The sequence below is a fragment of the Drosophila santomea genome, chromosome 2R (assembly GCF_016746245.2).
Source record: "Drosophila santomea strain STO CAGO 1482 chromosome 2R, Prin_Dsan_1.1, whole genome shotgun sequence".
In the NCBI taxonomy this organism is placed as follows: Eukaryota; Metazoa; Arthropoda; class Insecta; order Diptera; family Drosophilidae; genus Drosophila; species Drosophila santomea.
Window position 1 is genome coordinate 12,340,778 of NC_053017.2, and position 24,076 is coordinate 12,364,853.

At 44.7% G+C, this 24,076-nt stretch overlaps 1 protein-coding gene across 7 annotated transcripts in view; it reads right to left on the reverse strand.

The window, feature by feature from the left end:
* Positions 1-296: 296 nt before the first annotated feature.
* LOC120446064 (nephrin) overlaps positions 297-24,076 on the reverse strand; it is a 57,852-nt gene continuing 34,072 nt past the window's right edge. For 2 of the 7 annotated variants that reach the window (XM_039626842.1, XM_039626840.1), the window contains 18 exons: positions 20,111-20,243; positions 17,482-17,687; positions 15,587-15,700; positions 14,747-14,956; positions 14,482-14,633; positions 13,671-13,815; positions 12,529-12,659; positions 11,675-11,834; positions 11,024-11,238; positions 10,541-10,622; positions 9,833-9,992; positions 9,316-9,452; positions 8,823-9,005; positions 7,335-7,793; positions 6,993-7,252; positions 5,352-5,498; positions 2,981-3,340; positions 297-1,338 (listed from right to left, as the gene is read on the reverse strand). In XM_039626842.1, the coding sequence (XP_039482776.1) occupies positions 1,228-1,338; positions 2,981-3,340; positions 5,352-5,498; positions 6,993-7,252; positions 7,335-7,793; positions 8,823-9,005; positions 9,316-9,452; positions 9,833-9,992; positions 10,541-10,622; positions 11,024-11,238; positions 11,675-11,834; positions 12,529-12,659; positions 13,671-13,815; positions 14,482-14,633; positions 14,747-14,956; positions 15,587-15,700; positions 17,482-17,687; positions 20,111-20,243 (3,365 nt within the window). In that variant the 3' untranslated portion in view covers positions 297-1,227. Of the gene's footprint in view, positions 1,339-2,980; positions 3,341-5,125; positions 5,499-6,992; positions 7,253-7,334; positions 7,794-8,822; positions 9,006-9,315; positions 9,453-9,832; positions 9,993-10,540; positions 10,623-11,023; positions 11,239-11,674; positions 11,835-12,528; positions 12,660-13,670; positions 13,816-14,481; positions 14,634-14,746; positions 14,957-15,586; positions 15,701-17,481; positions 17,688-20,110; positions 20,244-24,076 lie in introns of those variants that run through there. The other 5 variants (XM_044005839.1, XM_044005838.1, XM_039626841.1 and 2 more) reach the window with 4 other exon arrangements.

Sequence of the window (24,076 nt, forward strand, 5' to 3'; positions counted from 1 at the left end):
AACATCAGCTCGCTGCAACATCCTGTTTGCTCCAGTTAGTGCCCAAAAAGGTGAAATCGAGAGGAGACGAGGTCAGCTACCCTATATGTATACTAACCTGCAATTACGTACCACCGACCTGCCAATGTTATTGATACCTTTTTGGATATTACATTTATATATTTTAAAGTTATATGTATGAACTTGGATTGAAATGAAACCTGATATAAGTATTTGCACCCACTTCCCATTGCCATCAGTACACGCGTGCGATTTCTGTTTTCGTACATTTTATTAAATTTAATTTATTAACTTTAGCCTAATACTCAATTAAATATTTTACATGCAGTTGCTTAGCCTTTTAATTTTATTATTTTATGCATTTCTCCTTAAACTAGAATTTTACTTCCGCAGGGATGTGTCTGCTTCTTTTGCAAACCTGTTCGGATTTTCTTTCTCGTAGTTTGTTACGTATAAAATGCAAACTGGATTTGCTAATTTAAGTCGTTTATGAATCGTTCATTATTTTTGGTTACCTTAGGGTTAGTGTTTCATTAAATTCTTTATGATCTTTTTATTACAATTTTGAACTATGCTAAGTTTGGAGCTTAAAGCTAAATGAATTTGATTTAGATGTGGTAAATGCCTTAGTTACGCCCAAGTTACAAGCTAAATGTTAATGGGAGCTAGGTTACTCAAACTAAAGGTCAACAACAATTATGAATTCGTTTACTTAGCTAAAAGTTTATGTTTCTCTTTTGGCGCTTAAAGCTGTTGTTTAAAAATATATTAACAATTCAGTGTTTCTTTTTTTCCTTCGATTTAATGTTAGTTTCAATTATAGCTATAAGTGTGTTAATTGTAATTCCGTAATTTACACGTCTTCTTAGGCTAAATGGATTTTTTTTTGCTGAGCTTCACGTTTGCTTCGAACAATTTACATGCACAGTTTATTGTTATCTTTTTACAGGGTTTGCCATCCATTTGGTATCATCGTGTAATGTTCTTTGCTTTCTTAAAAGAGTGCTAGCTAAGGCAGCTCTCCTCTGCTTTAAAATCAACTCAATTGCGGTTTTTTCGCGGTTTTTCTGGCTCATCACATACAACTTATAGTCAATTTGTTTACCAATTATTCCCCGATTTTTTCTCTAGTTTCTCATAGTTTTCTCTTTTTTTTTTTTTTGATTTGCATTCCCTGTTTGGCGCTGACATTTAGATTAGTTGCTCCTCCCGACCCATAGTTTAGCGTCAGAAGCGAGTTCCCGATCCGAGATTGCGATCCTGGGCGATCAGTATATCCTCTCCATTCAGCTGATGGTGCACCTCCTCTGGCACGGTCTTCAGCAGCTGGGGTTTGCCCTGAAATGGTATCGAGAAGATTGGGGTCGAGATGAGACACTTTGCCACAGAGACAAAAAGCGTATTTAGCCAAGTAAATAACACAGGAGACAGCTCGGGGGCAAGAAGTCCTAAAGAGCGCTGCTTTAAAATTAATGAGCCGCACATTATTTGAGTACTCACAGCTATTACAAATTCAAGTTTCCCGCCACACTGCCACACTGCCACCGAGCAAAGTGTACCAGCAAAAACGCTGCGTATGCGTAATATTTGGTTTTGCCAAAACCAAGACAAACACAAAAAGCCGAAACCAACAAGTCTCCCAGCCATTTTCTCTGTTTCTCGTCCAACTCCCCTGGGCCAACATGGCCCAAAGTGTTTTGGTTTGGGAGCCGCCTTTGGGAGCCCAATTCAGGAAAAACAAGGGCCACATCAGTGACAAACGAAAGGAGCAGCTCAAGAAAAGGCTACACAAAAAATGGCAGAGAAGGCAGGCAGCCGTGGAATAAAACATTGTGAATTCAGTCGCCTCTTTTGCTGCTTCTGCTGCTGCTGCTTTTGATGATGATGTTGTTCTGCTGGCGTTTTTTTTCTCGTGGCGGTCTTCTTCTTATTTGGGTCATAATAATTGCAATCATTAGAGTCAAAAGTTGCCACACCGCAGTGTCCTTTTGGCATGATATTGTTGTAAAAACGTAATTCTTTTGCTGGAACGAACATCAGCAGGGACACAATGCAATGGCCAAAGCCTGTTGGCCTGCTCCACTACCAGAGATCTCGAGGAGAGCAGAAGGGCCAGGACGAACGCACTGCTGCGCTGCTGCGTTGGGAGTATACATAATGGGGTATTTATAAAGCAACGGACAGAGACAATGAATGGCGGACACTGGCGATGGGAGCGGGACAGCGAGCGGCTAGCTCTTTTTTATTATCCTGCAGCACATTCAGGGGTCATTTACCGCCCTGAACCCATTCAAACTTCTCTCTCTCTCTCTCTCTCTGACTACTAAGCTGAGTTTAAAGTTGTCTGTTGAGGGACCAAAGGTTATGGATTGCCAGAAAATTGCACTGTCACTGGGATGAGGAGACTGTGAGTCATCTGTTGATCGATGACGCACTGGGTGGGCTAATCGATTGAAAGGAGCATAATGTGGGGAAAATTGCGATTGTGACCAAACAAAAAAGGAGATCTCTGAGGACCCATAATGAAGTTGTTCAGTCGTGTTCCACTTAGGCGTTAAGTATCTGAACTGGGAACAGAGTTTCCACTCTTAATTTTCTACATTTGAATACCCTTTCGGCGGTTGCAATCACTTCAGCAGTTATCGGTCCAACCGCAAAAACCCATTTTCCGCCCCAGCGGCTACCATTTATAAGGGAAAAACGAAAACAAAATTGGGCACAAAAGATGGCCCCGAGGTGCGGGTGGTTTCGGGTTTCAATGGGAGGGGTCCAAGATAAATGTTTCCTGCTACCGCTTCCTTCTTCACTCCGTGCCAGAAGCACTGCCAAAAATCCTTGCCCGAAAATCCACTTTGCATATTGATGCTTTCAACGTTTTGGACATTAGGCGAAAGAGAGTTGCCTTGACGACCGGCTCGCTATCAACCAGGAGCAGCTCGAGCGTCCAGGAATTGGGGAAGTACATCAAACTGACACTTACCACATCGCTGCCATAAAGGCTCATGCCCATGCCGACGATGCTTCCGTTTCCGCCATTGGCCGCTGTCAGCTGCTGATGCTGCTGCTGCTGTTGCTGTTGCTGCTGCTGCGGGGGTAGTGGAAGCGGACCAGAAACCGATGCCCCAGCCGAAGATGTTGCCACCAGGCCCATGCACGTCACCGGCTGCAGGAGGCCATCGCCAGTGGTCACCATGCTGTGGGTGAAGATGGGCGGCGGCGGCGTCGGCGAGAAGGTGGCCAATTGTGATGGATGCGACATGGTGACTCCGGTGATGGTGCTGTTCGTGCCAAACATCGGGCTCGTTGAGTACATGGGCATGGGATGATGTGCCAGATCGATCTGTGGCGGTTATGCAGAGGAGTAGAGGAAGTAATGAGGTTTTAGTCATGTGATGATTTATATGCTGCGAGTTAGTTGGGCGCCCGAGGGTTGAAACAAAAGTAATTGATCGATGCGGAGCGTAAATGATAATGCTGCACCTAAACATAGCTAATATATGTTATAAACCACGTTGCTTTGGGTCTACGTAACTGGGTCCCACGTGGGGCGCCAATTAATTATCAGTAGCTATTCCTAGTTGCCTAAAATATTGTAAACTTCTTACGTTAGTCCTTATTTACACAAGAAATAAACAAAAAATCAAACTTAAAAAGGTTACAAATGGGAGCAAACTTAACTGTATAGTACTGAAAGATAATATTAATTATTTTCCACCATTTAATGGCATGGTGAAGTAAATGTGAAAAGTGTGCCAGTGGCCTGTATGTTAATATGTATACGTGGTTTCCCACGCATATTGCAGGCATCGCGGACTCTGCGGTTCCACCGCTCCCCCTCTCCCCTCCACTTACCCCTCGCCGTGTTACGGATAGTTAACATCGCGGCAGGCGTTTATTTAGCCAACATGGTTGCCGTGGCATACAAGAGCCTGGCTATGTGGCTATGTGGTGAGCTACTACAATAATTGGCCCATCGGTGGCTCGTGTTTCTGCGAGCTGGCTTTGTGGGTATGCGAGTATGCGACGCATGTTTATATGCTTATTTTCGTAATTAACGTGTATGCCTGGGCGGGGTATGCTGACGTTGTTCTCTTAATGGGCACAACGGGATTTTAGTGAATTAATTTTTAGCTCCATTCAAATTGGAGTGTGTGGAGTAGACTCCAAAATATGCAATTACGTGCGCTAACAAAAGATTATCGTCGTTGCTTTTCACTTATGCGACAGACAGAAGTCCAACTAAAAATAGTTCGATAAAACAATAACAGAACTATTAGCTGGACATCAAAGGCTTCTTTTTGGATTGCATGGGATAAGCACTCGAGAGCCAACAGCAGGTCATGTAAAACCTTTCCATAAATGACAATAAGCCCAAACAATGTCATTATGTGAAATGGATGCCAAAGCTGCGCTCATGTGGTTGCATTAATCGTTGTTTTGGTTTGTATTCCCAACGAACGAGTTCTCTTACAGCACAATGGATGTTCTAGTGCATTTGCAACCTGTCCAGCCTGAATATGTAGCTCAAGTCTTTTCAATAATTGAGGGGACTGAAAGCTGGTCGGATAAACAAAGAGAAGTGGTCTGGACAGAGCAAAAGTCCCGATGGGAGTGTTCCACAAAATCGGAACACAACTTGTCTGCCATGGCCAGACAAATTCGAAAAATGTTCTCCTCTTCTGTCGTATCTGTCAAGTTTATGTATTTACCTTTCCCAGGTTCCCAAGTTCTTTGCAAATCTCAGCTCAGAATCCCAGGCACTCGATATTTCTGGGCAAATTCCATCAAATATTTTGTGCGCTTTCAGCGAGGGTATTTCATTCGTCATTATTCTACATCTGTCTGATTTTCTGGGTCTTCCAAAGCCATTTCTACCTAAACTGAGTTCTCAATTTTCGTTTTCTTTGCATTTGCATTTGTTTGTGCTACGGTGCGTATGTGTAATAACCAAAATTGCTTTTCGATGGAACATAAATATTTCCATGCCATTTTTTTTGGACGTCGGTTTATTGATCTGGTCAGCTTTTTATCGGCGCAGGATGATAATTTATTTTTGTGGCTCCCCGCAAATATGTAATTAAAAAACTGTAATTAAACTAGAACTTTGCACAAATCATACAGATAATGAGTGGAATAAATTAAGTTTATTTTGAACAACCAATAAGCAAGTAAATAACGAAATAATAACAAACTAATCGAATCGAATGCTAAACACGCGTCGCATAGCCTTGAACGTACAGATTGGGCGCTCCACCCACATTGTCGACCACGGCACCAGCCACATAGCTTCTGCCGGAAGCTGCGGCCGCCTGCAAGTCGGCCAGAATCTCGTCGTCCATCATCACATTTACCTGCGAGTAGATGTTCGGCTCCGCCCGCTTAAGTTCCGCCTGCCTGCCCGGCCGTCCCAAGGTCGCGCTGCAGTAGGGCGCCATCCGCTGGACGCCCACCGGGCCGCCGACCAGAGGAGCGCTTAGTTCGCTGTAGCTGAGCTCAGTCTGTGGAGAGAAAGTTGTGGGATATTAATAACAAAGCTATTAAATAATAATACAATTACCAGCTGAACAAGTACTAGTGCTAACAAGTTTTGATTTGGTAAGCTGTTAAATTTTCAAGGCAATACCAAGTGCCTAAAACTATTTACTTGTACGAAATTAATAGTATCTCTTAGTGAAATTATATTTGATGCAAAACCAAAACTGGGGTTACTGCACAAAACAAAACACTAAGCTGCTGGAAAATTTCAATGATTATCCTAGTAAACACACAAGGCGAAGTGTAATAAAAATCTGCGGCATTGTCAAATCCTTTGCCAGAGAATAGCAAGCAGTAAATGCCAAGTGACATGGCCAGATGGTGCTATTAATAACCTGAGCAGGTTAAAGCTAATACACATCAACCGGAATTCATGGCAGAATTCGCTTCTGACTGCTTTATGTCTGCTGCTGCTTCTGCTGCTTCTGCTGCTGGTCGTCTGTTTGTTTAGGCCAGACACCGCCCACATCCGGCGCCTGTTTGTAATGTGTCTGCCGTCGCTGGCCCCGCCCCCAACAGTCATTTTCCGCCCACAACCAGCGGCGAGGCACACACTTGGCCGTTTATTGCATTTCGAGGTTGCAGGCGAAAGAGGGAGAAGGGGAGGAAGGGGAACGGAGGCAGGATGCGCACATCCTTTGGCTCCTTAGCGGTTTGCTGCTCCGCAGTCTCTTCGAATGGCGCTGGGTTCGCCTGCAACTTATTTTTATTAAATTCGTAAATGGAAAATTTATATTGCTGCAGCTGCTGCGGCTGCCTTCGGAGCTTCAGCTATCGCTTACTGCCCCTTACTACTCCCACCTCCTACGAAAAGGGGCGTGGCTGGCACAGAGAAATTTCTACTTAAATGATTTTCAAATTATGTTGGCTTCCTCGCTACTCGCTTCTGGTACAACTGCAGATGATGCTGTTCTATTCCCATCAGTGCCATTGTTGTTTCGCTTATTTTTTTTTCTCCTTTTTTCGCGACCTTCAGGAGTTTTTCACAAGAAACTTTTCGTTTTTTGTAAGTTTGCAATATTTTTGTAGCTCTTCAATGGCAGAGTGTGGAAGATAGCTTGAAATAGTTTTCTTTTCAGCACCATTAACTTTTTGTTCAAGCTATTTGTATCTTAATGTTTAATACTGATCTAATTGTAATATAATTGCAAATTACTTGGTTACTGTTAAATTGACTCTAATTCTCATTTGTTATATACTGTTTTACTAAGTAAGTAAGAGCTTTCTTTAAGAGACTTCGCTGCGTTTATCTCTTCGTTGCCCCAAGAGGCAAGGGCACAAGCTGCTGGCTATAAAAACCACTTAACCAGAAATATGCGGATGGCAGTTACCAAGTGAAACAATAAGGGGTGACCACCACCTGGCCTGCCGTCCATGGGTCATAAATTAATGCTCCGATGGCGGTATCTCCGGCGTATTGTAAAAGGTGGAAGTGGATTAGGGTGTCCATAACTAACCTTCTGTTGCGGCTGCTGCTGCAGCTGCTGCTGTTGATTGGCATAAGCGCCCATTTTGCTAACGGGAATGAGCGTATTATACTGGATGTACTGGCCATGGCCGGGAGGCGGTGCTGTCTTCTTGTCGACGACGGCGTACGTGGGCATTAGATGATCATAGGTGCCGGAGGTTATCACGGCATTCTGCTCGGCCATCGCCGCCGTGGCGTAGGTGCGACCATGTCCCTTTGTCGTCCACTCATCGTCCAGGTCGTGTCCGTCTGCAAAAAAAGGATTCAGCCCCGTGGGCATTAAGGATTAGCTCGGCGACCGGAATAATCGAAGCCACCTGTGGAAACTCACCCAACCCACCTTGCGGTATGATGTCCGGATTCTTGTCGATGCTGTCCAGGCTGCTCGTCACATGGCACGTCTCCCGGCCGATGCGATGCATATCCTGCACTGATTGCCCGCCATTGTGGCCCAGCGTGCCGATGACGAGGCTGCCATTGTTGTTGCTCGCCAGCATGCCCAGACTGCCATTCCCGTTGGCCGTGGTCCCGCCCACTCCGCCGCCGCCAACGCCACCGCCGATGCCGCCCATCCCACTGCCGTTGCCGGTGGTGCCGCCAACGCCGCCGACGCCGCCGACGCCGCTGCCCGGATGCGAGTAATTATTGCGATCGCGCCCAGAAGAGCCGCGCACACGCACCACAATCACAATGATGAGGGCCACCAGGAAAATGCTGCCCACGATGCCGGCCAGAATGCCGAGGAATGGCCGGATGTCCTCGATGACGGGGGCATAGGCCAACGAGAGGTCTGCGAGAGAATGAGGGTAGGGTAGTAAAAAAAGGGGAAACCGGAAAGAGACCAGAGATTGGAGGATAAGCAAGTGCTTCTACCATTTACATATTGCCCTAAGTGCACAGACAAAAATCGCAGACCAAGCAAAGCTGCTTTCTACTTAAAGTGTTATAATATGCAGTAAGAATGCGAATGCAAGTGCCTCATACAGTATTTTCTACTGCCTACTTTATGGCACCTTTCAAAGTTTTTAAGGATTTTTAAATGACAGCTATGGATTTTTCTCTGTGCACCACCTTTTCGCCTTCTTCCTTCCAGCGAGACTGCATTGTTTTATGAGCTGCTAACTACGTTCCGTTCTTGGTCCAGTCTTCGTCCTTTGGCTGTTATTGTTGTTGCCGTTGTCGGTGGCAGTTTCTGTGGCACGTGCCTTGAATTTAGTGCCGCCTTAATGAGCTGCATGTGTGTGGGTGCATGTGTACGTGTATTTCTGTTTCTGTTTTGTGTATTTGTGCATATCTGCGAGCTGTAATCCCACCCGTTTTCCAACGCCAACCCCCTGGCTTGCTAATTTCGGTCTCAGTCCGTGTCGGCATGTCGAGAATTTTTAGTGACCCAACATAAAAAAAGGGAACAGGAAAATAAAACCATTTGGCATCCGGATTTATTTGTGCAGCTCTGTTTTTTTTTCTTGTGTGGAGTGGGGTGGGGTGAAGTTGTTAAAGTGAATTAATGGTGCTATAAACCGAAAAGATTGTAAGTGGAAATTAATTACAGCAAAAATATAAAACTAACATATTATTTCAAACGGCTAGGGGAAACAAACAGAAATAAATATTTAATATTAAACGTGAATAACAACTAAAACTACATATAACAACAAATCATAACACAAATGAAAATTCTTATTTAAATAATAGCATTGAATTAATTAATTAAATCAAATAATAATAAACGAACAAGGCAGTTGTACAAATTAAATTATAAATCATACAAAAAAGTATAGTTAATAGAAAATTATAGAAAAGGATAGTCCACCGCTACCTTCTTGCTGCTCAGCGTCTGTGCCCTCGTCGTGGCTAAATCCCTTGCCTAGATTTAGGAACTCATCCTCATCGCACACGCAGTCGCTGGTCGTGGTCGTGGTCGCTGTCGCCTTTGATTTTGATTTTGATTTGGGATAGGCAGGCCTGAGTCCTTGGAAGGACTTAGTGAATGTTATTTTAACTAAAATAAAACCGTGCAGTTCGAAAATAAGGCATAAGGGAAAGAAAACCATGTTAGCAAAACTTAGGGGGCAGAAGAACTAAAAGACAAATGAAGCAGCTGTAAGTGCAGGCCCTTGCCAATTAATTTATGGGCAGTGAGCAAGGACTCGGACCAGGACATGCATGAAATTGCAAACGCACAGAGAGAGAGAGAGAGCAGCAGGACAGCCCGCATCACTCGAGTCACATGTATGCTAGGTGGGGATTTGTTCCTCGAAACTGGGAGATTCGCTGGGCGAGTGTGGGTGCCCGTGTGTGATTAAACTCACCCGTCTGCTTCTCCGGATCCTTCAGGGTGTAGACCTGCAAAATGGTGGCGTTGCTACGGCCCTTGCTGTTGTTGGCGATGAGGAAGACGTTGTAGCCCATGCCGGGCACCAGTCCGGTTACCTCAAAGTACGGTCGCCTGCAACGAAGTTGAATCGATATTTGAATGTCCAAATCAAGTACGAGGAAACCGCAAAAAAGGCCAGTGCCTGTGCCAGAGCAAAGAGCAGGACAAATGGGTTTCGCCGAAGGAGCAGCAGCAGCAGCAGCAGCAGCAGCAGCAGCAGCTGCAGGATGCTCACATCGCCATGGAGCCGATGGATCCATTGGATGCAAACGTAACCATGGCCATGCGTTCTGTTCGATGCCACGGCTCGTTGGGCTTGTTGTAATGCAGAAGTCACACGGCGTGTGATTCTGATTGCTCCGTGTCCATTTCGCCTCTTTTTCTGGTATTTTGCCCTTTCTGTTTTTTGTTTTTTGTTTTTGGTTCAGTTCCGGCATTCGGGCCGTACTCACTTTGATTTTGAAATTTTGGGATGCCGTGTCGTTCCGTTCATGTAAACCTCCATTATAAAGTCCTGCTGCAGGCCGCCATTGAAGCCCTCAATGCATTCGATTTGGAATCCCGTCGATGTCTGGTTGAGCACCGTGCAGTTTAGCAACGGATCCGGCTCGCCTGCAAGCAAGGCGAATGGAACGTAGAAAGAGGTATTTATTATTCCGGCTTAGTGGGCAGATCAAGCAACAAATTGTCGGTACCCCAAGCATTTGTCTACGGCTTTTTGCATGCGCTAACTCCACTCTCAAAATCAATAAGCTAACTCGCAGCGCCTAATCCAGCAGACAGCAGCCAGAAAAAGCGAAGCGCCAAAGTGCCAAAGTCATCGACAAATCAGCACAGCGGGACTTGGCAAAACCCAAAACAAAACATAAACAAAAACCGCTGAAAGCAAAGCCCTAACCCACGGCTAGCAACTTTGATGATGGCGCTGCAGATACCGTGTAGGTGACAGTTAAACTAAAGAATGTGTTTCGATATTATTTACTATTAAATAAAGGATTTGTGTGAGTGTCTGATTATATTTGAAATTTAAATGATTACTAAATAAACCTCGTTGAGTGCCGAATAAACCTTTTAAGCCCTGGAAGTTCCGAAACAGAGTCCAAGGCACATGAACCACCCACTTTGTCAGTCACTTCCCTTTCCCGATTGCGACTACTCACCTGCTGGGAATATTGTGTATACGCAGGGTTCACTTTGATCGCCAATTTCGTTGGTGGCCCAGCAGAGCAGCGTTCCATAGTCCTGGCAATGCAAAGAAGAAATCGCAAACACGGGCATCAGTACGAGTGTGGGTGGTGAAAGGATACGGCGGTGTGGTGGTGCAGTTTTGGGGGCTGGTGGGGCAGATTGGGGCAGGGATAAGGGGTGGGGTTGAGTGACAATGCATTTCGTTGGCTTAATTTATGCATGCACTGCGGCGATGGCAACGCCGTTGGCAACACACCTTTTCAACCTTAATTGAAAATTCAAAACCGCAACTCGTTTGGAAAATTATGTGCTGGCCCTCAAGGGCGTGCCACGGACTGATTTATATGGCCTCTAGGAGTGCACCAGGATTCGGAATGGCTATGGGAATGGGCATGGTATTGGGGATGGGCATGGAAATGGACAGGAACAGGGACAGGGTGATGTGGTGAACTTACATTCTCCGTCATGGGCGTGTAATGGGCAATACTACGGCCCCGATCCACGGCCACTTGCGAAGCCGGTATGTCAACTGTTTCGCCCTGAGTTGCATTGAATTTCCAAACGTAGGTGGCCTCCGCGGGATTGGCATCAATTTCACAGGCCACCTTGACGGTTTCATGCCTGCCCGAGCTGTAGGAGAGTCGCTGGCGAGGTCGGCACACAGGTGCAACTGCAAGGAGACAAAGCGCAGGACATCGTTTTCAATTGCATGGCTATCTGCATAATTAAAGAAAAACATTGGCCGGTCCAACTTGAGCTTGGTATTCTGGACTTCTGGGAGGACTTCTGGATTTTACACAATTAAATATTTAAAGAAAATGCCAGCATTGTCGCCTCGTTTGTGGCCGCATTGTTGCTGCTTAATTGATTTATTTGTCTGATTTACGGGAAAAATTCAATTTGTCTCTGGCAGGATAAGTCGCAAACAGACAGTGACGCACTGATGGACTGATAGAGTATCCGTCCTGCTGTAATTGCATTGTGTAACGTGTTAGTTACAAATTGCAATCAAAAGATCCACTTCGTTTTAATTAAGTTGTTATGTAAATTAACACACTGCAGCTAAGGCCAAGGACGAAGGACAATTCTCCTCATACTCAACTCACATCGTATGTCCAGCTGGACGGGATTGCTCTCGCCGTCGCCCTCCCGATTGCTGCCCACACAGGTGTAGATGCCGCTTCTCGCCCGGCTGGCGTTTTGGAGCACCAGACTCTGGTTGGAGACGGCGATGCCTTCGGCTGGATTGTTGGTTAGGATCTTGCCCTGAAATCGAAAGCAAAAAGTGAAAAGTGAAAGGTAAATTGAAAATTGAAAATGGAATATATCGAATTCCAAACTCCAAATTCCACCCCTTCGTGTGTGGCGTAATAATTTATTGAATTCAATTCAATTTACCGATAAATGCTAAATTGAAATAAATTTAATTTCTCAAAGCTAATAACACTTTTATGTTGCGTTACATTGCGCATACGCCCCGCAAGCCGGAGGGTGGGACTGCTGATTGAAGAGCCGCTGGCTGCTGCATAAATTAGGCCCGGTCTGCATAAATTGTTAAGTGCTCTCTCACAGCCCAGTAATTCAATAATAAATTGTGTGTGCTCGTTTCCTAGTATGTGTGCATGAGCGTTGAGTAGATTCCAATTTTTTGCCCCTTGGCAGCACTAAAATATGCAACAATTATGCGTTCCATTTCGGCCAGAGTTTCGGGCTTTCGATCAGCCCAGCCGCCAACGGCTAATGTATGTATGGCATATAATGAAAATAATAATAATAATAATAATACCGCATGTTGCTGCTAAGAGGTTTGCGCTTTCCTGGTCTCGAAAGTGCCCCCAAGTCGTATTAAATTAGCCGTGAGTTGGCAAAAGCAGTGGGCTGTTCAATTTACTTTCGAAATTTGCGGTTTAGGAGTAGGAGGGGTGAATCGCGTGTAAAACGGCATCTGTCTGTCACTTACATTGTGCCGCCAGCTAACTTCGTATATCCAGGGATTCGATTTGATGTTGCACTCGAAGAAGACATCGATTCCCTCGCGTAGAGTTGAGTTCAGCGAATTGGTACCCAGTTCCAGACTCACCACCGGTATATCTGCGAATGCAAAGAACGAGGAAAATTGTATAGAAGTCCATGTGTGTTTGGCTATGAAGAAAAACAAACTTTGCTGCCATGACATCGAGGTAGCTAATTACTTTAAATCGCCTGGCCAGACGAGTAATAAACCTGGCAGGCAAATAAAATTGCGGCAGTGCGCGGGGCCAAAGATGTAATTACTGTGTAAGCCGCACAAATTAGCCAATTTAAGTTGCTCAAATGTTCAGACATCTTCCCCTTCACCCACTGCCACTCAACTCGCTCTCCGATTTTTTCCGTGCCAGCTTGTTTGTTTATGATTATACTTTTTCCGTTGGCCAACTCGGCAATTAGGCCAACTTCAAAATGGTGTTCGGATGGGGGTTTTGCCATTGGGTAACTGAGCAACATTTTAACTTGATTAATTCGAAATTGGTGCGCGAATGCGAATCAATTAAGCTTATTAAGCAATCTATCAAATTGAGCAAACAGTGCCCCCCATCGCGTTTCGCGGACTATGAACCAGATATTTCAATCGAATCGAGTTTTGGGGCGAGCGGCTGTGCAGCACAAAAAGTGGAAAAGTTAAAAGGTAAGCAACAAAACCGCACTCCCAAGGCAAACAGGATGCGGAACTCGTCCTCCATTATTGGAGTGACGAAGGGAGCGATGGGGGGTGGCTTCTCCATTTAAATTTTGTGCAAACAGGTCGAAAACTGTAAAGGCGTAAAGATGACTTTGCAGGCGGCGCGGCGTTGCGGTGCTTGTGGCGGGTTAAAAAGTTTCGCAAGTTTTTGTGGAAAAGTTTCACCGGCGGCCGCTGGAAATTAATTTGCCAAAACTTGCGCAGCTGAGGAGAATCGAAGAAAAATATGGGCCACTACCTATATAAATATATATATATGTACATATAAATGTTTGGATGGAGTTAAGTACAGGGATTTTAAAACCGCTCGCCGACTTTATGCTTTCGGTTTCATTAAAAACTTTGCCGCTTCGAATTAAATATTAATATTAAGCAAAACTCACGATAAATGTCCAATTTCCAGCCATCCTCCATTCCGGACTCGGGTATCATGCTCTGCTCCGCGCGGCACGACAGGAACTTGCCACGGTCATCGATGGTGGGCGTGAATGTCAGCACAGAGGTGGTAAGATTTCCGTCCGGTGTAGCCTAAATGGGAGGAGTTGGTGGGCGAGAGAGATCGGGACAATCAGTTAACGGCTGAGCAGTTGGCCAAGACAAAGGACTTTGGAAAGGAAAGGGTTGGCACGTCCTTCCATATGGATAGGGGGTGACTTTTAATTGAGGTCCTTGCTACGTGACTGCCGTTCGAGCAACTTCAATTACCACAAAGCATGTGTACGGCGCTGTCTCGTTGGGGGAATGGAGAATGGAAAGTGTACTCTGGGGCAGCCATTAACAAGGATGACAGGCATTTGAAATTTGCATGTTTATAAACATTTTGCCCAGGGTAGCAGGCGGGTGTTTCTGACAAGCTTGAAGCAATATACTAATACATATAAGGCAAACAGTTCTTAATCAAAGCTCTCCTTCTTTGGCAATTTTAATATTTTACATTCAATTAAAGTTGATTTAAAATTTATCAAGTCTTAAGGGTTTAAAGACTTCTTGCTCACTTTTAGAAATATTTATAAGTGCTCTAAACAACTTCTCAATTTAACTTAGCTTATACACATACAAAGAAATGCAATCAGTCGAGTTTGACAACTTGCACAGATATTTTAACCAAGTTCTCGGTGCCAAGAAAACATTTACAGGACCTTGTGCTAGTCGTGCCAGAACATGGTCCTTGGTCTGCCCAGCGTTTCCACTTACAATCTCATGAGTATTCTTCATGGGGGTACTGCCCTTCCACCAGGTAATCGTCGGCGCTGGACGTGCTCCGATGACAACGCAGCTGAGCTGATAAGAATTCCCCGCCGACAGAGCTCGATTCTCCCCCTGCAGCTTCACAATCAAAGGACGCACTGTTGGTGGCGATAGAATTTAATTAGTTAGGCCCGGACTGAAATCGAATGGGGAACTGGCATGGGGTGGACTCAAGGACTCCCGGGGCCAGTCCTGTCGTTTGAGTACTCACGGTTCATGTCCAGGACGACGCTGCTGATAATTGGCGTTGTCAAATTATTGTTCTCCGCCCGGCACGTTAGCTGCATGTGAAGATTCCTCCGCTCCAGTCGCGCCAGGGACAGGGTATTGCCCACCCGTCGCTCCGACAGGGATTGGCCCACACTGGCGTTCTTGTAGACGGTGTTGCCGTGCAGCCAGGTAACCCTCGGCTGTGGTCGACCTGTGGAAGTGGGTGGCAGGGGGAGTTTTTACAAGATGCCCGGGCAAGAAAAAGAATAAATCGGGTTGTGTGTGTGTGTGCAACTGATATGTTTGCCATGCGGCTTAGACTTGGAGTTGTCTCTGCGTTTAGCTGGCAGCATTTTAGCCGGTCTTCTGTTTGTTTATGTGCTCACAAGTGCAAGGAGTGGATGAGTGTCTTTCACTGGGTTATATGTGGCTCTTTGTGGTCTATATGAATCGGTGTTTGTGGGCTGCGCGTGTGTTGGTGTGTGTATTCAAGTGCCTTTCGCTGTTTCATTTGTTGTCTTGTTTGGCTTTTAGCAATTCTCAAGTGCTCTCAATGCAATTTGTGTGGGCATTGTGTGAGCTGCCGAGCTCCTCGATTGTCTGCACTTTGGTTTTCCAGCTCCCAAGCCCTTGTTTGAGTTCGAGTTCGTGTCCGTGCAGTCGACAGGCGGGTGGAAATTAAATAAAATGTGAAAATCTTTCGCCTGCATTTTCACGCTCATCACTTTTAATTGTCAGACACAAGCGTTGCAGCGTCAACACTTTTCCACACACACACACACACACACATATCTTACATGGTATGGATACGTGGTATGGATAAAAAGGGGGAAGGACTTACCGCCGATGGCCACGCACGTGATGTTTATCCCAGAGCCCTCGTTGTAAGGACCCAGCGTGTGATCCTCGATGGTCACACCCTTGCTGTCCAATATAATCACTGACTCGGGCGGAACTGAAATGCAGAAAGTATAAAGTATAAAGACTCTGAAGTATTGCGGCTTGCACACTGCCCTCAAGTGCCCTCACACAAAGTCGCTGTCCTGCGATATGCACATCGACTGGGAAAGCCTTCTTGGGCTGTCAACTCACCAGCTGACCAGCTCACCAGCTCACCTATTTGGCCAGCAAGCTTTTTAAGGGCTTGGCTGTCACTGCTTTAAAAGGACTACTTATGCTGTTGCCACTTGGTAAAGTGAAAAATAAAAAATAAGAGCAAAGAAGTTCGAACAACAGGTGCAGTCAAAGTTAAGCGAGGAATTTCAACTTTTTTTTTCTCCCTGCGGAGCTTTAATTTTTGTTTCCCATTTTCTTGGGATTTACCCATTCTGCCCTTTTTCTACGCTTTCATTGTTTTGACTGCTCTGCGCTGCGCTTGCCTGCCAAGCGGTATCCTTATTATTTTTGACTATGTGGGTGAGCCAACTTGGCCAAGTATTTTGACCCCCCAAAAACCCCATTATCATCGCTTTGCTGGCAAATTTGCTTGGCCTGATCAAGTCCTGGGAATTTCCCAAACCCCTTTCCGAGCATTAGCAGCAGCGGCAAGTTGTCCAAACTGTCCACCCCGGACTGGGGCAACTTTTAATCTAATATCTTCTTTAAAGTTTTATCCTCGGTGCCTCCTTTTTCCCTTTTTGCAATTTCCCAACCAACGTACAAAGTTCTAAATCCTGCCATGGTTTTACGCTTCACATGTCACAGACAAACACACGCACACACACACAAACAGACTGAGCATGTTCAACATGCTCAAGAAGTTTGTAAAACACGGCCACGCCCCTTAGGTCCCTACTGCCTCTACCGCCTCCTTAGCCCTTTGCGCTTCATCTAACAGCAGCGACGTCGGCAGCAACTATTTACCAACAATATTCGGCCAGGCCAACTCCGCCGGCCATATATTTCAGCTAAACGCCTTTGGAAACGCATATAAATTTTAATGGTAAATTGCAAGTTGTGGCCGCCTCACTGCACAGGTATCCCCACCACATCCCCATTCCCCTTGGAGCTGCGCAAAAAAACAAGCTCCAAATTGAAACTTCAGGCTCGGAATGAACTATGCTGAAAAAACCATAGCTAAGCTTCCCCTCTAATTGTTACATTCATAATATGAAAACAAATTGAAATGCATTTTTCTTAGTCTGGAAATAACAAGCTCAGTAATTTTCTCTTAATATATACCTATTATTTTTATGAATTAGAGCTGAACGGATCAAAATGCCCACATGGCCAAAGGATACCCTCGCATGCCCAATTTCGATCTGAAATCCATTTAAAAGGCAGGGAATTCAATTCTGAAATTGCACCCTGCGCACTCGCTGGCCTTCCATTTCGCCTTGAGCAGCTTTAACCAGCCACGTTTAAACTTCTGGCCAAGTTGGCACTTTAAAATCTGTTTGCCAAGTGCAGAGTGCCACAAGGGGAGGCAGTAGTAGTGGCTAAAAAGAAGGGAAAACTTGGCAGCCCGAACATATAGTTGGCGTCTTATTCTGTAACTAATGTGTTTGTCCAAGAGCTGAGTGCCGTGGTTGGCCGGGCCAGAACCGAGCTGAAAATGGAAACCGAGGCACTGGCAGAATGCGGACCAAGGATATGTCGTTGCACAAATTAGCTGCTCAATTATGCTACCCCGCACAGTGTGGGCAAACAGACAGGACATGGAGAAAGATGGCTGGAGGCAGGAGAAAGGAGACTGGAGACTGGAGAAAGGAGAAAGGCGAGTGGCTCAATACTTACTTATGACAGTTAAATTCACTTTGGAGTTGCGAGTGGGACTCTTCTGGAAGTCGACGCGGCAACGATACTCGCCCGTGTCGTCCTCCGTGGTTGACTTGATGGTCAGCGTGCCAGCACGTCCTTCCACGTGGAAGGAGAGTCGCTCCCGGTAGGTCTCATCCGACCAGTGCGTTCCCTGGGCGAAGTTCGAGTCGCGTGTGTCCACACTGAAATGGGAAAACAGACGAAAATCAAGACGTGCACTGGGAAAAATACATCTAAAATATATTAATATATCCACCCCGGATTAGTCTCTACAAACAGGCTACTGTACTTGTAATGAATGTGCAGAATAATTAAGGTTTTCATTTTGTATCAATACTTCAGTTAAATTTAAAACCTCTTAAGCTGCGTTGTCCTCAAATATTCTTTCAGTGTCGGAGTGGGAAAATTAAAAGAATTCCTGTGTATGTGTATCAGCTCGAGCAAATGGAAAACAAAAGTCGCCCATACTCCCCGTTACTTTCTCACGCCACGATGAAAGTTGTTTTTTGTATCGCCAACAGCGTAATTGGGTTCAGCAATGAATTAATAATACACAACCGCCACCCGCCCACTTCGCAGTAATTTATTGTTTTCGCTTGAAATTTCCGATTATTGATTATTTTCCTTTCTGCGGATACTCGGGGGTAACGAGCTCATTTTGGTGGCCAATCAATGGTCTTAAAGTGTCTGTTCTGCCTCCCCGAGCCACGAGCTTTCGACCGAGTTGGGTTTAAAAAGTTTCGAAAGTGGGTGGCGCCTGATTTAGGTCAACATTTAGCCAAGTGGCGAAGTTAATTGGGTTTAAAGCTTTCCTCTCGCCATTTTTACTCCGAGCGCTGCGAACACATAGTTAATTATGCACGTTTTAGCGTACTATTCTATTTTATCGTTATTCTAACGAAACGAAGGCGTTTTTAATTGAGATCCCACATAATCCTCGCCCGATTGAAGCCCGATTAGTGTATTTTTGCCCAGTGATATGCCAGAACTTATGAATTAAACATTTATGCCACGGCCCCAAGGCTTTCGAGTTTCGAACTCAGTTGGCGATTGAGTTTCAGCTCAGCCAATGGCACCTAAATTGGATCTGCAACCATCGTTTGTTTGCGCCAAAGAGAAATAATCATTTTCCCTTTTACGAATGCGCCATAAATTTGTTTTGCGCATGAGTCAATCTTAACTGCAAGTCCATATGTCTTCTTCTCAAACTGCTAGCCCGTGTTTTATTGCATTTAAATTTTGATTTGCTCGCCCCACATATGGCGCACTTGAACCAACTGAAACTGGAGCGGATAATGAGGATCCGTGGAAAACATGATGCCGGGGCATCACATGTCAGCTGGGCAATGAAAAACAACGAACGGATTCCGGGAATTGAGCTGGTCGCAAAGTTTAATTTTCAACACTGGGCGTGGTCCTTGCACTCTGGCTACTCCGGCTACTCGGCTTCTTTTTATGATTAATTTACTTGCTGAGTGGTTTTTAATTACAAACAAGAGTTGAGCTCTTCTCGTCGGTGGCCTTTCTCCTGCGGTCGTTATGCAACGCTAATTACTACTTTCGCTCGAGTCATTTGCAACTCCTTGAAGTGCCCGAAGTTCAATTAGTTTTGGCCGCATGTCAATGGCCTGGCCAACTGGCAGCCTCGCTAACTGACTGCCTAGCTGCCTGGCAATCAGCTAATCACCAGGACTTTGGCGTACTGGCTGTCTCACATGCGGCGAACTCGGATAAATCCAATTAAAGTTTCACTCCTTTGATGTAGTCTCGTGTATATCTGCGAGATACAAGATACTAGATACTCGAAACTAGAATGCTGAGGACCAACCACTGCGACATTATGTCAGACATGAATAATTGAAAAAGTTTTTGCTGCCGAATGTAACCTTGGAGCAGCACAGCGCGCTGGGATTGTCGAGAAAGTTTCGCTCGATTTTTGGATGCCTGGATGCCATGGATGCCACCCCCTCCTCTGTGTATAATTTTCTAGTTATGCTAATTTCAGGCCTGCAGCCTGATGGACAAACTCCCCAAAACAGACACCAAACAATCAAAAAAAAAAAAATGAAAAAATGTCTAATTAGCCGCCATTAAATCAGAATGAAAAGTGCCCGCAAATACGGCAACTGACATGTGCAGGTCTCCGTTTTCCGACCGCCACGACCCCGCTTTTCCGATCCAATTTCCCGCCTCATCTGTCGGCCGTGTTTGTTTGTCCTGTTGCTGTTGCTGTTGTTGTTGCCGGCTTCTCTGTTGGCCTGTTGTCCTGTTGGCTGAGTGGCGAGCGGGTTGAGTGCGTCAAAAGTTGTCTGCGGTAATCAATTTTGTTTATTTATGGACCCGTGCGTGCCAACGTGTCTGTCTGAGTGTGTGTGGTTGAAATGTTTGCGGTCAGGTGGGTTGCGGCCTGTGGTTCTGCATTTGACACGGCGGCTTAAAGATTTAAGAGAGTGCCTCTAAAAACGAACAAAAAACCAACAACCGTGTCACTCAAACTTGTCGGCCTCCTTTGAAAATCGAATCGTAGCGCCCCTACCTACCAGCGTATCAGCCTACCAGCTGCATTCGGGTATGGGGAATTGATTGAAAAGCGCTCGGCACTCACCTGTAAATGGGTGTCTTCAGGCCAACTTTGTACCAGATGACCAGCGCCACTCGATCCTCGTAAATGGGCGGGGTGACGTTGCAGGGCAGTCGGCCGACCGTGCCCATTATGGACTCGGATAGCACGGGAGGTCCTGGAAAAAATTTGAGCGATTAGGTGGTGTCACTTTCGAGAGAATACTGAAAAAAAATCATGGGCCATTGGTTATACGAAATAACCACTTATTTAGTGTATCTCTTAAAATATTTAGGAAGTTTCTAGTTTTAGAACATGAAATTTTTATTATCTTAAGAAATTTCGCACATTTATATTTGCAGACCTTGGTGGCTGATATTAGTTAATAAAATGGTTAACAGTGTGCTGCCATATCATTCATACTTCTAAACCCCTTCCTCTATTTTTTTGATTCTTCATATATTTTCAAACAATTAAACGTGGTCTTAAAAGTAAATTTTCTAATTGGCAAAACTGCGTAAACTTATGACAACAATTTTTTCTGTGTATCGGACGGAAACGGAAAGAATCAGCCCGAGCTGCAGGGAAGTGGTTGCAAAAATGTAAAAAAAATGTAAAAAAAAAAGCTGACTAACAAATGATGTATAATTAGCCGAGGGCATTAGCACTTTGTTATTGGAGCAGACCCCCCAAAAAGCCAAGTTGCGGGGAGCACGCTGCGATCTCTCGCTTGGCCCAACTAATAATGCTATAAATAAAAGCGCAGAGAATGGGCCAAAATGGCAGGGATGAAAAGGGGGGGAGTGGGGCTTTGTGAGATAAAAGTGACGTAATGGGCGCGACGTCTTCATCGCTGTCCTGCGCCTTTTTCTTCCTTCGTCTTCTCACATTAAAGTGAAATTAGCGAGCAAATCCTTTTTTTATGCTAATTTCGCTCGGCTTTCAAGACGGGATTGTTCTTCCTCATTTTGCCGCCTTCCATTATTTTGCTGCCTTTTTTGTGTGTCTGTGTCTCTGTCTGTGTGTGTGTGTGTGCAGCCATTTTTTGAGTTATGTCCTTTGGCTTGGCTTATTTTCCGAGTCCTTGCTCTTAACAATTTCCCTTTTGCTCGGCATTTATTTGTGTTATTTCTGGCCTGCACTTAAGATTCGTTTGCCTTTTCATTATTCGCAGTTGCTTTGTTCGCTCATATTTCGCCGCCTTTGTTTAAAGCGCGGGACGAGAAAGCGAGAGATTACTGTTTGAAGTTGACATTAATTTCGGGACTCTTCGCTTAAGCTTATTTCAGATCCGGCCACCGAAACAACCGGATTCCGTTCTACCAACGTTTTTCGTATTTCGGTCTGATTTTAATTTAAATTTTATAAGATTGGGCTAGAGCCTGTCTAATTTCACTGTTCTATGAAATTTCTAAAGCATTTTCTTTCGCAAAAAGTTTGTTAGCCCTTTTTCGTCTGCCCACGGGTTTTTCAACCAATTCGCAAAACGACAACGACGGTCCCTCGTCACGGAATTCCGCCGCTGTTTGTATCTCATTTAAATTCACTTGTTAACTCATTTGCATTTCGTAGGCTCAGCAATTTCGCGTCGGCCAAACAAAGTTATAACAGTTTAAAAAAAAAAATGAAAAATGTATACCCCATGCACTGACCGCAAGAGATGATTAAATTGTGAACCCAAATCAAAACTCAGTCAACTGCAGGCGGCGCACATTGCTCATACGCAGCGTGGTCGCTGCGGAATTAGTTGCTAATCAGCTGGGTAAAAGCCAAGCTGAGCGAGTCACGACATGGTCGGGCAGCGATAATGCAATGCATAATTTATAATGATTATAAATGGTTTTTAGCTGCCTGACTTTCGATTCAGTTGGGGTGGTGGTAGATGGTGGGTGGTCGCCTTCATACAGAGTCGTTTAAAATGTGATGCCGTCTAAGCCGGAAATCGCCGAGCTCCCCGGTTCTTTCCGCTGGGATACGACACGGTCCGGGTCTGGCTGCCGCCATGTTTCGATTTTTCGCTCATTTCATATGCAAATATGTTCGATTTGTTCGATGCCATTACGGAGGGAGCTGCGAGCTGTGCGCAAACCAATGCCAAAGAACGAGGGCAACCGCAATAATAACAATGCTACCAATGATGGCAACGTTGATGACGTCGACCAAAAAAAAACACACAGACAGACAGACGCACACCCTCTGAACACCCTCATATGCGGTGGCAGCTCTCAGAATTTGCATTACCTCCTCGTGCTGAGTTAAACGAAATGCGAGCATTGGCAAAACATTTAATTATAGCAATTAGCTAATTAGAGATTTTCGCTAAAACCAAACGCAGCTTCCACTTCGGTCCCCTCTTCGCAGCACCACAGCAAAAATCAATCGTAAAATTGGCCAAAATACTGTGCGTGGCACTCTGCGTCGAAATTTGCCATTTTGGCCACGTTTGGCCACGTTTGTCCACTTGTTTTCGATTTGTTTTTCGTACCCCGGGCTTGAATAATGCAAAGTGTTCGAATGAATTGTAACCTAGTTGCAGGAAAGTTGCTCTACTTTGATTTCGTTTAGTGAAACTTTTCTCTCCCATTGCCCGGAACTATAAAAATGCCATCAACATTAATGGCCGCAACACGGCGACCATTAAACTGGTTTTTGGGCTAAACAATTTTTAGTAGCTCAACAATATTGAGCAGGCAACCAAAAAAAAAAAGTTGCCTCATTAGTTGGTTCACGTACACACGAGCAATCGCATTAAACGCATGTATAGTGTGGCAAATTAATTGCACATAAAATTATAACTGAACGCACTTGAAACTGACAAGCGACACGGTGACTTTTCCACCACCCCACCCCACCCCACACATCCCGATTTTCCCGCCCATTTTGATGGTTTTCCCAGATGCCAGACGGAAGGTCGTAAAACTCGGTGGTGACTGCCTGCGTATGTGGGTGCTTGGCAGCTTCCATTAATTAAAAGCAATGTGTTGATTTCTGATTCCTTTCCGGGTTTCCTTTTCTCCGGAACTGGCACTGGCTTCTTGGTCTCTGGCAATTGGCATTTTGTTTTGCCTTAGCGCATTTATTGCCAATTATTTTTATGGCCCCAAGAGCAAACAGGCGTAAGGTGTGTAAATAAATGAACTTTAACATCGCTCGATGTGCATGTTTCATTTGTTTTCAATACTCCAAGTTAAATGTATCTATTTCCTTCCATTCAAAAAAAGAACGATTTCAGCAGAACAGAGTTTAATTTAAGCAAAGTATCGAATAATTTAATTAAATGGAATTTTTTCTGCAAATAATATTATTGTATCTCATTTTAAAGCAAGGTTTTTTGTGTAATTTCACAAAATCTCAAATTACAAACGCACACTGAACCAAAGAAAAAGTTTGCATTTTGCCGACAGTTGACATTTAAAACGCCCGCCACAGATAGAATTTCATAAAAAACGAAATTCCTTTTTGCTGTGGGAATAGGCAAAAAAAATCCATTTAATAGGCCATAATAAATAACGCATTTTAATTAATTTTCCTATTAAATGCCATTAAATTCAATTAATTTAATAAGTAGTGGCAAAGTAGTTTGACCGCAACAGAAATAACAACATTAAAGGGACGAAGCAAAAAAAGTAAACGGGAAACAAACCAATGTCAAACTAGAGGAATTTCAACTTAAATATGACGGCAGCCAGCTAGCAAAAGAATCTGGCAAAAATTATTATGCAAATTTGCTTTCATATTAGTGGCATTTGCTCCGCTCGGCTCCACTGACGACGGAAGAGAAGACGGCTAAAAAAAAAAAAAGAAAAGTCGTGGAAAAAGTGGAATCTGCGAATCGAGACATGGCAGGGGAAAACTCAGTTGACAACGGCAACATTTGCTGATTTGGCAAAAATATGCACAGAACGTGGCAGTTGGAGGGGCAGAACAGTGGGTTGGGTGGGACATTGCCGGAAACTCCTGCCAAGAAATTGGCAGCCAAATTTAAATAAAAAACTCTTGTCAATATTTGCA